The following is a 15,468-nucleotide window of genomic DNA, read 5'->3' as shown; positions in this document are numbered from 1 at the left end:
AATAAACAAAGGCTGTTGATTTAGAGTACAGAACTCAGCATTAGAGCTGAACTGTCTCTTCATGCTTGGTCAGCTCCACCTTAGCCCTGACTACCTTTGACTTCCTCATTGCTTACACTGTTGTTTTGCTCTATCTATTCATCGCCTACAATGATACAGCAGGGTTAGACCAAAACATCAGTTATATGGTACTGCGTTTTGATTCTTAATGAAAGAGCAGACCTCTTTGTCTATAAAGTCAATGATTGTACTTTTTGTTTTACAAATAGAAAATACAAACCTCTGTGAGCTTTTCTTTCTTTCCATTTTTTTGTCAGCCTACTAATTGCAATCTAAAGCCGTAAACTAGTGTTTCACTTGAATCAAGTCGTCTCAATATCATTTGAATCATCTGGATAATATGAGGGTTTCAATTCCTGTGAGCTGAGGCCAAAACCAAACCACGACCTTGACCCGAATAAAATACCATGCCGAATTGGCCAATTTAACATTTAAAGGTTGAGACTGGTGATTTGCTACAACTTGTCACTGTCAAATAATTCAGCAAATAAGCCAAAGGCCACTATGCACATGTCCATCTCTCAGTATATTTGATCCTCCCTCCTGTCGGATTTCTTCTATAGTGGTGAGAAGCTGTTTATTTGCTAAACTATTTTCCCCTTTTTAATGTTGGAGTGGCAGGTAGGATTCCTGTATTGCGTTTTCCATTTTATACTTCATGAGTAAGGGAAAACCCCTGTTTCGCTGGTTTTGTTTAATATATTGGCATTGCTCCACCCGACCTCCCTCTTCTCCCTAAACCATTAAACTTGTTTAGAATGCGGCACTTGTGATGCTGTAGTGGGGAAGGAGGATGAAGTCATTGTTGATTTGCTCAAGTTTCCCCTAAGCCTGGAGCTAGAGTCAAAAGAAATATTTTCTTGTTTTTTGGTACCTCTTTCTCAGGCAGATTAATACACTTTTGTTTCTCAGTTGCAGTTTTGTTGGATCAACTAAAGATAAAGTTAATATCTAATAAAGGATACTCAGTGCTAAGGACATATTCAGGATTAAGTTTTGTACAATAGTAATATACTTTGCAAACAAGATACAAAATACTTTCTCTGCACATTTTTTTTTGTTAATTTCTTAATTAAATTAAAAAATCTTGATAATTCTATCAAATACCCTAATTGTCATTATCTCTGCTTTACATCCTATTCCCATCTACATGGACAGTTTGTATGTGGTCTGTACATAGATTTTGGAATTTGGGGTAATACATCAAGAATTCTTCTTAGACAATTCTTACACTCGCAATTGTTGATTATTCAAATAATTAAAAAATAATTATTTTAAGTTTTGAGCACTGTATTTCGTGTTTGAACCTTAGAGGGTAAAAACTCCACCTGTTTGTAAGGAGCGGCCTCACACAAAAAGCAATGTTAAAAAAAAATAAACTGATAAAAAAAGAAGCTGCAATAGCCTGAAAGCTGACGGAGGTGAAACTGACAGCTTCGGCTGCACTGACACTGACAGAACAGGTTAGTGAAAGCTTCATCGTGCTCTGACAGGGGATGTGAGGGGGGAGAGGGAGGAGGGAGACTAAAACTTAAAGGTCAACTTTATCTGCTAAGGAAGGGGCAGACACAGCAACATCGCTTTGAGATTTTTTTTCACGGATCACCAAAAAGGGATGCTCTTATTTGGTGTGGGTTTATGCATGCTATTGTGTGTGTGTGTGTGCGTGTGTGTGTGTGTGTGTGTGTGTGTGTGTGTGTGTGTGTGCGTGCGTTTGTGTCAGTGGGTTGTGTATTTGTCTTGATGGCATCCAAAATCAATGAAATAACGGACATCTTACAGACCCAGCTCAGACCGGCAGCATTGCCATAGTCATAAAGTTATGTTTTCCACTGGCAACAGCATTTTCCTGCCAACAGGGATAAAATGGGATGTCTTTGACAATTGCTGTTGGTGTATGGGTACTGTTACAGATTATATGTTCTGTTATTCCCAAATAAAGAGGGGTGGAGCTTAATTGTTCTGATAAAGTTAATGAGTTGATTCTCAAGGTCTCTGCTCTCTGAGTTATATAACTAAAAACCTTTGGAAATTTGATTTTGTGCAAGTCTTTTTATCATTGGAGAGTGTATGCCAAGCAAGTGGTTCTCAAAAATGTTCTGGAATGCCCTCAATTCCAAAGCCGAAATAAGTTCTGAGTACAATATGTAGCCAGTCGGACTGTAGGAATGGCTTGTCCAAAAGGTAAAAATAGCGTTTTATTACATGACCCTACATTTACCCATCAGTATGAAGCATTGTCTACTCATATTTATTCAACAAACAGAAAACAGGGACTTGGTGGTGTTGTTTTGGGAAGACTGGTCATCTTAACAAGTTATGTTCTTGACTGTTAGCATTCTTATTACCTGGAGGTCTTTGATGTTTGGGAAGGGAATTCCGATGGTGACCACTGCCCTGGCATTGTCGTCTGTGAAGTCCAGTCCTTCACTCACTTTACCCCTACATACAGCAATCAGCATTGCACCATCTATAACAAGAAACCACTGTAAAATACACAAGTACACAGCAGAGCACTGAACAAGACTATGCTAGCTTTAGTTGAGTTGTTTAAATGATTTATAATTAATGTGAAGACGAGATTATAAAATTAATGTTTTTCATCCCTACTTCTACGGACATCATGTCACTAAACAAGTGGTTTCAGAATGATATTACAAAACCAGTGTATTAGTGTGATGATCTTTACCAGTTTGACCTCTTTCGTCACAGTATTTAATGGCATTGTAGTAGGTCTGAAGCAGTTCGTCAAAATCCCCCTTGCCTCCACCGCGGGGCTCAGTGATCACAGTTTTCTGTTTTTCTAGCTTCTCCCAGAGACCAGTGTTGATCCACCGGTCCCGCAGCTTGTCCAACATCTGAGCAACCACAAGAGGGATCATGTTGTAAATACATGGAGACGGGAAAATGACGATACAGACGTGAGGTGGTGAAGAGATTATTGATCCAACTTTCATAATTAACATAAAATACAACAGCATTAGTTTTGCTTGCGTGACATAACTGCTGAAGATATAAAACATTTAACAGTAAATGACGTTCAGTAATGATAAACAGCGGAGTTGCAGAGCCGAGTCATTAATAGCTTTTAATAATATCCTCTTACACTGTGCGTGTATCATCAAAGACCAGTGTATGTAATATCGCTTTTTATTAATGATAACACAGCTGTGGCAGCTCACCTCCACCTCACTAACAAACACCTCGATGTGGGTGTCAGAGAGTTGCGCTTCTTCTACTCATCGCTTAGGATAATTAAATATTCATGAGGTGCTTTGCATTGACAATTTATGGCTGAATGTGGGAGAGTAGGTGGCCGACCTGGAGGCAGATCCACGTAAGCACATTTCCAAATAGAGTGTGATTTTTAAAGGGAAAAAGGCCTTCAGGTGCATGTGCACGGTTTCATAAATCTGAATATAATATAATAAACCTTCCCCATTTTCGGCTTTTGTGCGCACGTACACTTTTAGTAAGATTACTACGCACTGTTTTATAAACGAGGCGCATGGACTGTACATCTTCACACTCAACACTGAATCGCCGAGTACCTGAGGGCTCTGTTTCGCTTTCTGACACAGTCCAAGACTGAAAATGCTTGCAGCAAGGAACACGAAGCATTGATCTAACCATGTTGCTGCTGTGTCCTCATACAGCAAAGATCCCTCTTCTTTACTTACACTTAGAGAGCTGATGTGCTTAAACCCCATCTGTAATAAAATCACTGTTGCTGTGCTATTGTTAGTACAGAAAGTCAGCAGCTCTCAGGGGAGGCACATTGATCTAAAAGCCCTCATTCTAACATGGCCCCACTCCTGTTTGTGCTCTGCATATTATATCCTTGAACAAGCACGGCCTCAGAATCAAAGAGCAGCTTCACTGGCTTGGAAATGTGTTAGAAGGGTCAAGTAGAAGTTCTTCTTGTAGTCAACAGAAAACTTCTCAACAGGCTTATAGTGTCAGACTGTGAAGTCTGAGCCAGATGAGGAAACAAGATGGCAGGGCCTATTTATGATATCTTGTCCCGACAGCAAACTTATTATTTTTACCGGCTCCTTTTACCAGTTGCTCAAAGCACCACTTACAGTCAAAAACACATTTATCATGGAGGTTATGTGTAGTACAGAGGAAAACTACAAAGTAAGAGGGGGAATGACACAGTAAGAGAGCATTGGTCATTTGTTCCATGCTAGTGTAATTACATCAGTGGTAAAATGGAGCATGGGACAGATTTAATCAGGTTGGTGCATCCTCAGGCAAGCGAGGCCAGGACGTTTGCATTAATAAAACATAGCACATTCACTAAATATGCAAGGACTCCCCCTTTACGTGCGTCTTCAAATTCAGCAAACTGTTTGTCCTGCAATTGCTTTGCAGTGATGAGGACGAGGAGATGAATAACTCATGTTATGTACTTAAGGCAGATCTACCACTAAACAAAACAGCCATTATCTGCCAGGCTGCACATGGAAAGGAGCCGATTCCAAACAGAGGAACCGTATCTGACAGCACGAGATGGATCATGTTTTTGCTTTACAGGTGTGGGTGTGGTCTGAAACATAACTACTGAGTGCTCATTCAACAATGCATAATGACTCTCGAGTACTCCATATACGTAGCATATTTACGTAGCGTTTTTGTAGTATTGCAGTCACATTACAGAGAGTAAACACAAAAAATGATGTGGGTGGGTTTCCTCCATTTTTACTCTTTCTTTACGTATTGTTAAAATCCAATAAATGGTGCCAAGTCAGTACTTTCAAGGATCCACCAGCTACTTCTTCTGCGGGTACACCAAATCACACTACCTCTGTAACCATATTTAAAAGCATCAACAAGGTCAGTGTCATGCAGAGGTGAGTAAAGCCGCGTCTTGGAGTGAAAGCACTTAACTACTTCCTAAATTATGAATTTGTGTCCACATCAGCACCCATCTCATGCAGTTTACAGTGAAACTGTGAATTGTAACTGCTGACATCAGTTCAGATGTATTATAAAATGGGTTGATATCGTCCAAATGGAGTTATGTTGAAAGATTAACACTCATACTTCACTCTCATATTCATCAGTGCTTCCTGAGGTGAATGGCGTAGTGAATGTCACGGCTGTGCTCTGAGACTGACAGTCAGTGCTCAACTTGGAGGATTTCCGCTGGGTTCCACAGAAGCACCATGGCCTCAGATGCCCGAAGGACAAAGCAGCATCCTGCCATCTGTGTGGCCCTCTAATTTCCCAATGGACATTGTTTACTATACATTACTAATTAAGTGTATTACAATCTGCAAACATGTATGATTTTTTTATTTGTATATCATACAGATTCAGTTTAATAATGAGGTTACGAATATGATGTCTAACATATGAATTTGTGGTTTGTAACTGTGGGTGGCCAAACACTTTTAGCAAGACAATGAACCCCGAACCTGCTCCTTATGCTGAGTCCTCATTGTTTAACCACAAGGCATTTGATAAATTATTTAAAAGATGTTAATTTTATTGTTCAATGGATTATTAAGGTCATATTCAAATAAAGAGCTATTCAGGAATAAAGTCATGATATTGTGATCATAACCGAAGTCGCTATTGTTAAAAATATCCAACTTTTTGAGGGAACCTAGTAATCTCGATTGCATTGCACCACTTTCTTTTAATTTGTCACAACACAGACTAAAAGAAAGTCTTTTAAACATCAACTTTAATTTTTCCAAAAAAAATGTTTTCAGTTTTTCAGCTTTATGAAAATGCAGCTAATTAGAATTTGTCTCATCTCATGTGCTGGGTTAAAAAATGTCGATCTACAGGCTCAACAATACAACTAATTTCAAGACAACAACAAAACACAAAGAAATCTGCAGATAGCAGGTAGAAGTAATTTAACCAACACAAAGATTTTAAGAAACTCCCTAAATTACATTTCCGAACATTTAAGTAATTTTAATGTTTTGAAAAACAAAGAATATATGTATAAAGAATGTGTTTATGGAAAAAAAAATATGCGCACATGTACAGGGTTTGACAAAACAATTAGAAACTGCTTTATAATTGATTTTATCTTAAAGCAGTTCACATAACAGTGTATGGCTGAAGCATAAGATCAATTTCAACTAATCGCCAAAAAGAAAAGTTGACAATTAAAAGTAAATTTACTTGTTGACCACCATTTAAGACTTTGACAAGATATCTCACGGAAGTAAATTTACAAGCCAGCCTAACTGGGAATGAGCAGCATTTAGCACATATGAGGGCACAACAAAGTGTGAATAATTTATTGTCCAGTCTAGGCATGGTAGGTGCAATGCTCAGCCTCTGCTGGCGACACAGTAAAGTGGGCCAGATTTTTCTGCCAATTGGGACAGGGCGACGAAACAACCAGATAGAAGCAGTGAACTGTAGTCTTTCTCGCACTTTTGTACTTCCCCTCCCTCCCTCACCCCAATCTACCCATCTTTCACCTCCTCGGCATCCGGCCTCTCTCTATCTCCTTCCCTGTGTCCCCGGTGTCAGTGAGCTGTGTGGCGACACATTGCTGCTCCTCTAGTGCCTGCTGAATTATGAAAGGGGTTTAGAGGCGACGGCATTAATGAAACATGCCGTTAGGAGCCACATTTCGCAGTGGCGAGGGGAGACGTGTTGTTGCGTTGTAAATTATTTAGTTCCAAAATATCACAGCAACCATCACGCCAAGGCTGGTGGCAAGAAGCCACCTGCCACCTCTGGCCTGCCACTCTTCCCTTGTCCTCTGCTCTACGAATCCCAGCAGCACTGGTGACGACAACAGAACACTGCAAAAACCCTGCCTGCTGCCCAGAGATAAAGATGCTCACTGTTATGACTGAGTTTACTGCCTTATTTAAAGAAATTAAAATTATTTTATTGAGTTGAATTTATAAGGGTATTCTTTGAAAATTTCTGTCAATTAGATCCCAACCAATACAGATCTTTGGGTACTGATGACGATACTCATTTGAGACAGATATTTACATTTCAAAAGATTTAACATTGATTTATATAATTTCATTACCAAACCATTTTGGAAATATATAGGATTTGAATTAAAATATTTCCTGTGTAAAATATGAACATGAATGCATTGCTTAATCCATGAATAAAAGTTGTTACAAATAAATGCTGATATCTCAGTGGAAGGCTCGTATCTGTCAAGTTTTATCGGCCAAGTGATATATCAGTATATGCATTGACTGTTTTATATTTCATTGAAACTGTAAAAGATAAAATGGAATTATTTATGAATAAAATTGTCAATCTCTCAATCAGCTGTGTTGTTGTGACAATTGTCAAATAAAACATTGGCGTCAGTAGAATGCATTGAACATAACAAATGTCAATCTGAGTATCGACTACATACAAGAAACAAAAATCGAGAAATCTGTCTTTCAATAATCTCAACAAGACCCTGAAATTACCATCTACTACTGATCTACACTTCCTGTGCAACACTATGAGAGAAATCATCATTGTGAATGAATAAGCTTGAGAGTAGTAGAAGGACTGAGTCAAATTGCACTTGTGTGCGTTTTCATGTAATGAAGGCATAGGTCAGCCAGTTCAACAGTGTGACTCACTGCTGTGTTTTTAATGTTTTTTTTACCCTGATGTCCGAGCTCAGACTGGATACACACAGACATACAGTAGAGAATAAAAAGCCTATTAATTATTGTGCAAGCTATATATCAACAATAAAAATTCACTGGTTAATGATTTTTTATTTCAAACTCATTGACAGGAACAAAATGTTGCAACTGTGGCTGAAAGGCAAAAACTGCCCTATTTCACATGTGTTCTCTAGGTCTGAAAACATGAGCTGCAGCTTAGTCAGCCAGCAGTAACCCTCAAGTTTCCACTGTAAAAATGCAAATAAAACATCACCTCTGCTCTTAAAGAACAAAAAAAAAATGAGGAGGTTAATGCCACACTGAGCAAATTGACCTATGAATCTAATGTGCTCCCAGACACAGAGACCCGGTCTCTCTCTGAGGTAGCTGTTCTTCTCGTGCTCACATTGCCCTGAGCTCCTGCCGACAGTGCGTATTGGTGGGTGTTCACCCTGCAGTCTGCTTTGACTTTGATTTGACACATGCTCAGCAGAGCTCAGGCGCCAGCATTGGGTGCATCTTCACACAGACAGCGAGGCGACGTCACCTAATGGCCCTTATCTCAATCTCCTTTAAAAGCATCTTGTAGTGCCTGCCATCTTTTGCTGCCACTTCTGTAATAAACCATCAGTCCCCCTCTCCTGTGGAGCATTGGTCTATTCCTCTGGCGGCTGGGACCAGACGGCAGGGCCCGCTGTGATTTTAATGGGCACTAACTGAAGGGATGTTGAGGTTAAAGTGCTACAAAACCGCAGCACTGGTGCAGGAAAGTTAATGTGTGTGTGTGTGTGTGTGTGAGACCATGATTACAGACATACTTTGTGTGCCCTTGTATTTTAAGTAGAAGCAGAGTTTGCATTTTATTTCCAATAATTTGACTGTAGGGCGCAGAGGTCATTGCTGAGAAATGATAATCGCAGTAATAGTAAAACAGAATCATTTCTTACAAAACCCTAAAATACACAATGCTGGCAAAAGTCAGATTTTGGTTGATTTTATTACTCATTTCAATCTAACACATGAAGATAGTTAAGCACAATGTAAACATTGCCAGAGTCTCTTGCTGTGTTTTTATGCTTGTACGTGGAAGTAAGCAAATGCTGTTAGTCACAGCTGTGTACAAGGGGCTGACAGCCATCATCTCCACACATTGAACTAGGGTGTCTGGACATGACCTATCCTCTCTATGTATCCTGCGCACACACGCACACACAGACAGATTACAGAGCAGACCGGACTCGGTGGCACCAAGAAGGCCTCCACGGGCTCCAATTAATACCCCAGCCCTTCATTTCCCCTCATCTCCTCATCTTCAAGAGTTGACTACAGATTAAATATTCATGCATCGGCACTGAGACAGATAGAGGACTCCTACATGGCTATCAATAATAAAAAAACATCCCACAGCTCATAGGTGCTCGGCTGACATCAGAGGCTGACAAAAAGGAAGGTAAAATGAGAAAAGAACAAGGCCCATAGTGTTAGCTTTCCCTCACAGTTTGGATGGCAGGGTCATCAGCTGTTTGAGAAGGCAACTGGATAGCAAGCAACCCAGGACTGCAGGGAAATCAAACCAGTGACACGATGAAATACAAGTCAAACAGACACTATGCAAATATGCCAAAGGCAAAAACTAAATAAGCCAAGGGCAAAACACAACTGTGAAGGTCCACTGTTTGATGGAAAATGACGTGTCCACTTAACATGAAACTGACTCATCACAGCGAAACAGTGTATCAGTGATGCTGGCTTCCATGATATGATGCGAGTGTAGTACATAAGCAAAATGCCACATTCATAACCATGAGCTTCAAAAATCTTAAGAAAAACAAACTTTTTTTAATGCTGTAAAATTTATGAAAAATTAAAAATGTATGATTTTAAATGATTCACTATATAATGATTATGTATTTAAAAGTATTGCTGGTGATGGTTTTAAACAGAATAGCTTGAATGTTTCTGCTTTTATGTATATTGCGTAAATTGTGACAGTGGTTTTCACCGTGTTGGTTCAGACTCTCCAAGAAAAATTTGAGGGGTGTTGAGATAATTAAGACTAAATAACATATGCTTCAAATTTAGTTTTTCAGACATTCTCTACTTTTTCCTTTGTTACTGAAAACTGCAGAGTCTAAAAACATTTCAAATTTAAAATAGGTTTTAACGGGAAATAATTCATGCACACTGCCACCATAGAGGGCTTCACTGCATTTGAACGGGAAGATGTTAAGTCATGTGTTAATGACTTTATAAACTCACTTGTGTTATTGTGTTTCTCACAGTATCTTAATTGACTAAAACTGCTAACTGACCAAAGTCACGTGTAACGTGCAATGTGGACAAACACACAATAATAAATTAAATCCACTTGCCCCTTTGTAAGCTAATGTGACAAGTGAGCTGTAGTGTACATTAATTATTCATGAACGAAAACGCATAACAAACAAAGGGGGACAAAGTGTCTACGAGTGCGCTCTCAGAAGCGCACTCATTAACTGAAAGAGGATACAGTTCTGTGAGGATGACGGCCTTTACCAAGAACCTGACAAGTGCCTCTATTGATTAGTGCTGATCTATTGTTACATACAGCACTGTCTTAGCAGAGGGATCTGTTGGAATCCAGTAGAGCCTTAAAAAACTGGTACTAGTTTTCTGTGCCATTCGTCAACACAAATTCAAAAGCATTGACTCTGTGGTCTCTAGCTCCTCCCAATGGTAAAATGTGGTAAAATGAAGAGTCCACCAACACTTCAATTAAATGGATGAATTATTTTCAGCGATAGTATAATTGTATTACATTAATGATATTAATATAAGCTGTACCTGATAAAATAAAGTTTGTACTGCACGTTTCAAGCAAAAAGTATAAATTGCTTTGTAGAGGAGGAGAAAAGTGACTAAATATTTAGACTAAATAGAGATAATCCATTTGAATAATCAAAATCAAAACAACAAACGAAGGCCCAATAGCATTCAGGTTTTTCTACCAACTGAACATCGCAAGCTATATAGCTAGCTTTATATTACTTCACGTGATCCAAATCTTTTATACAAATTAATTTTGAAGAGCTGTTGTTTTAACTGACTAAAGACTAAAATGTGAGTCAAATCTGAAATATATATAAATATTTACTCTTCTGTAGCTACATATTGTGATTCTAAAAGCACCACAACATGTATATGCATTAACAGTATCCAACATGGTCAAAGTGTCAAATTGACATATTTCAGAATAATGTGTGTGTGGTTTATTTACCTTGTAAGAAGGCAGAAAGCAGAGCACACCCTTGGCGATGACCTGGCACACATGGAGCAGCAGGGCCCCCACCTCGTCCTGGAACGCATATGTTTCAGTATGTTGGAAGGTGGCACAGAGTTTTCTGCCTTGAGGTCCTGCACCAATAGTGCCCACCCAAACCTGAAGATAGAGACAGCAGAAATCTTAAGTGATGTTACCAATATAACTCAATTATTTGTTAACATATACATATAAAAACCACAAATACCTCCCAGTATCATATAAACTGTTCAAAATGATCATGTGCACTGCCTGACATGTTTAAGTTATATAATCCAGTTTTGTTTGTAAGGAGACTTGTCATTTGGAATCGAAACCCACCTGTTTCCATGTTTGACGTATATTTAATTGCATCTTTAACATGAGTCAGCTCTAGTGATTTAAATGTGGCAAAAAGAACAGACAGTAAAAGCCTTGAACATCTCCATTCACGAGGCCTTCAGATGAGCTGAATTGCTATCAGGCAGCTAGACTGTGACATCTGCTGGACAGAAGTAGCACTGTGACAGATGTGGAGGAAATGCAAGTACAACATTTCAGATTGTCTGTCAAAATCTTTATTGTTGTGTAGATTGGGGATTCTAAATTAATGGTAGGTGAATGTGTGAGTTAAAGGTTATTTGTCTGCTCCTTTGTCAATTGTCAGCTGGGATTAGTTCCAGCCCCGGTCCTTTAAATAATAAGTGCTATCGATAATTGATAGATGATGTACCCTCTGCTTCAGAGTTCTACCTATTGAAACAATCAGCCACTCTGATGAAGACTTTTTGAAGAACTGGACTAACGATGACAGCTTAGGGATGTTACAGACTCCTGAGCCTTTGAGTATGAGTGATAATTAGGAGTCAAACCAGCTAATGTGGATGATAGTCACAGTTTAGGAATCAAGCGCTCCTACAGTACAACACAATACAAACAAATTTACCTGAAGTGTAGCCAAACAGTTTTCACTAAGGCTTAATGACATGGGCGACTAACCTGGGACTTGTTGATAACATGATTGGCTTCCAGCTGGATGGAGAATTTCACCCCGAGTTCAGAGGAGAAGGAGCCCATGGGTGACAGGGTTCCTGATGTCAGCACAATGCTGTGCACCGGCCCACTCAAGTCAGAGAAAGCCTTGAAGGGACAGACACAGACACAATCAACCTCAGAGGGGCAATTCATTGTAATTTAATCCATCATGAGAACCTTTAACATAAGGGTTGATGGTGGCTCAGTGGAAGTTAAAAATCCTGGAAAAATGTAAATAGCAATTGACATTCATATCATCATAAGACATATTAACTTAACTTATATTTCCGAGCCTGTTAAGTTATTTTCTTCTTCCTATAGACTTCAGTGAAAGATCAATGTGGACTAGATGGCAAGATCTGCCTTATCAAACCTCTCACCACAGCTGGGTTGAGGCACCAGAAGCTGAGTGCCAACACTTCTTTCTTGACACGGACACCCTGGCGTTGTCGCCCGCGTGGTCGAACAAAAAAACCCTGGGCATCAGGAGCATCGGGTGGAACCTGATTGGTCCAAGCGTAGCTCCTCTGCAGGGCGACCCGGTAGTCTTCAGCAAACCTACAGCGACAAAGAGAACAACGAAGCAACCCTTCAGTTGTATCTGAATCTGAGCTGGCATGATTCAGGATTTCTGAAGGTTGACTTCTTTGGGTTGTCTCTGACCTGCAGTTGTCCCTAAACATGAAATCCAGGACCATGAAGAGGTTCTTGAGGACAATGGAGGTAGCTGAGCTGATGATTGGGATTTGCACCATCTCCTCTTTACCATTAACGACACCAACCCTCTCGTCCTTCTCCAGCACTGCTGCCAGGTTGTTCTGTCACATATAAAGACAGTGGACATGTGAAAACAAAAAAAAAAAATTTGGCGGAGGTGGTACTGACTGCTACCGTCAGGGGGCAGGGATTCGCACTACCAATACAAACCAATACAGTCAAACCCCGCAATTTCCTCCGGTTTTCCTCACATTGTCCATTTTTAAAAATGTTTACACAACGTCCGATGACACTATAGGCGTGTTGAGTTTTTGCGCCTGTCGCACATTAGAGGTGTCATTATTTTGTCGGGAGGCATGAAATTTGACAGAGGTGGCCGACTCGCAATTCTCACAGACATCGTTTATGACCACAGCAACAAAAGCTGATTCTGCACCAGTGTTGGCTTCAGGGTTCTGCAGACTGTCCAAGCAAGCCACCCATTCCAAACAGCCATATAATAGGCACTGCACTAATTCATGGTGAATAACACTCATAATTGTGTTTAAGAGTGTAGTCTACTTCAAATGTCTAATTGAGATTTACCTTCAGAATAGCAAAGGTCGCTGCAGTGATACCCAGCGTGTCAAAGATGGCCAGTATAACCTTCCCATTCCAGACTTTACTTGCAGTCTCATATCCTCTTTCACTCATCAGGCCTTGGCTCTCCTGGATCCAGCTGCAAAAAAAAGAATTCAATTCCTCCTCAAATTATGAAAGACAACTGAGCTACTGAATATGAGGATAGATACTGACTTGAAAAGGGTGTAGCAGAAGTCTCTGAGGGGTTCATGTTTGGAGGCTCTGATTTTGTTTTTGACCATGCTGTCCAGCTCATCCCTGCACGTCAGCAAACTGTTGAGGTCTAACGTGAAGCTGGCACTCTCCCTGGCACAGTCCTCAATGTTGTGGGCTTCATCCAGCACCAAGATCTGGCCTGCAAGGTCGATCTCCATCTGATGGAGGAGGACGGGCAGTTAATACCTTTAGTTTCTGGCATTATATCTGATCTGTCGCTCCTTCTCTTTGTTTCCTGATGGTTGTGTACTAAAATCTACTTACACTCTCTCTGATCATAGGGTCCAGCAGGTAGTTATATGGGCAGAAGATGATGGAGGCGTCCTGCCTAAGTTCACGGGCAGCATAGTAAGAGCATGAGCGGATCCTTTTGCCCAGTGCGACCAAGTCCTCGATGTCCCAGGCTTCATGTAGCCCATGGACATGTTGTAGAGTGTACTGGTCCCGCATCCTCTGGACACCATGGAAATAGCTGCACGTCTTTCCCTGTAATATACAAATGTATAGAGACAAGATAAACATATCACTGTAATAACTAATTTTATTAATTGACCACAATTGGAACCAATATCCCATTGTGCTTCACAGGGAATGACAAAGGCAGGACAAGCCAAAGCAAAGACATTTAGACAAAATGTCCCAAATATAAATTTGAATGAATAAGAACAAACACAAAATTAAGTTGTAATATATTGCTCATGAATCTTAATATCTCTATACTAATATTATATCTTTAAGAAACCACCCACCGCTCATCAACTGCCCAAGATCATTGCAGCAGTGAAGAATGGTAGAGCTTCAAATTGTGAGGGTGTTTTAAGCAGCATGTACAGGGAGACCATTTGGGTCGAAGCAAAGCTGGACAGAAGTACCTGTGTTTTCCACTCCTTCTTCAACATCGAATTAAAGGACTTTTCAAGCCCAATAAACAGCAAAAATATATCAAGGTTAATTACTTTTTTGATGAGAAGTAGTGAGCTGTACAAAAACTTGCAGACAACAGTTAAAAGAAGAGAAGCTTGAATATTTTTAACAGCTCTCCTTTGATCTCTGAAACAGTGATGTCTGACTGGTCTCTTACACACATACAAGACATAGGAACAAGGCCTATTTACTAACATTTATTATAATCAGAACAAAATAATTGGGATTACAATTTTTACTTAGAATATGTATATTGAAAAACCCATGTCGATTTTTTTTATGTTCCTTTCACTCAAATTTACCCATGGTTTGATGAATCCTGCTCCTCCCTGTCAGTTTCTCCTGTGTGTATGTGGTTTTCCTGCTGGGAGGAGCTGATCGTATCAGTGCCAACTGTGGGCCCCTGGGCTCAGTGTTCATAGTCTATAAAGTGTGGCCTTCAGTAACAATCTCTCTCTCCTTCTCTGCAGATACCCAGTTGGTTATGTTAGAGCCTTAGTTGTCTTCAGTTGCATCATCACCTTGGTTATGACACATTCAAACTGTGAGGTACAGAGATATCCTTAATAAAATTATTCAGAACCTCAGACTGGGGTCACAGCTGAAAACTAAGGCAACATGGGAGTGGCTGAGGGACAATGCAAATGTCTGTGAATGACCAGGCCAGAGCTCCAACATCTCTGGAGAGACCTGAAAATAGCGGCCCATCAACGGTCCCCATCCAGGAGACTTGACTGGACCCGAAGTAATCTTCATTTGTTATGGGATATTGAGTGTAGACTGATGAAACAAAATTAAATCTGAACAATTTCAAAAATAAGGCTAAAACATAACCAAATGTGAGTGAAAATGAGTATGTTCTGAAAACACTGTGTATTTCTTAGATTAGATCCCCCATTGAGCAGAGTTGACACAGGGAATCTTAAAGGCTACGCAGGATCAGGTGTGGCAGCTATTGTAGTGGTTTGCATGTCCTGACACTCATACAGGGAGGAAACATTTGTA

At 40.0% G+C, this 15,468-nt stretch overlaps 1 protein-coding gene across 2 annotated transcripts in view; it reads right to left on the bottom strand.

Moving 5' to 3' along the window:
- The window catches only part of brip1 (BRCA1 interacting helicase 1), a 34,846-nt gene that overhangs the window by 7,687 nt on the left and 11,691 nt on the right, over positions 1-15,468 (bottom strand). For both annotated transcript variants that reach the window (XM_062386177.1, XM_062386178.1), the window contains exons 8-16: positions 13,804-14,025; positions 13,498-13,697; positions 13,288-13,420; positions 12,649-12,803; positions 12,366-12,543; positions 11,950-12,090; positions 10,930-11,091; positions 2,750-2,918; positions 2,409-2,530 (exon numbers count right to left, since the gene is read on the bottom strand). In XM_062386177.1, coding sequence (XP_062242161.1) covers positions 2,409-2,530; positions 2,750-2,918; positions 10,930-11,091; positions 11,950-12,090; positions 12,366-12,543; positions 12,649-12,803; positions 13,288-13,420; positions 13,498-13,697; positions 13,804-14,025 — 1,482 coding nt within the window. The remainder of the gene's footprint in view (positions 1-2,408; positions 2,531-2,749; positions 2,919-10,929; positions 11,092-11,949; positions 12,091-12,365; positions 12,544-12,648; positions 12,804-13,287; positions 13,421-13,497; positions 13,698-13,803; positions 14,026-15,468) is intronic.

This window comes from Platichthys flesus, chromosome 4 (assembly GCF_949316205.1).
Source record: "Platichthys flesus chromosome 4, fPlaFle2.1, whole genome shotgun sequence".
Taxonomy (NCBI): Eukaryota; Metazoa; Chordata; class Actinopteri; order Pleuronectiformes; family Pleuronectidae; genus Platichthys; species Platichthys flesus.
Note: the sequence above shows the minus strand (reverse complement) of the source record. Positions and strands in the feature narration are given on the sequence as shown.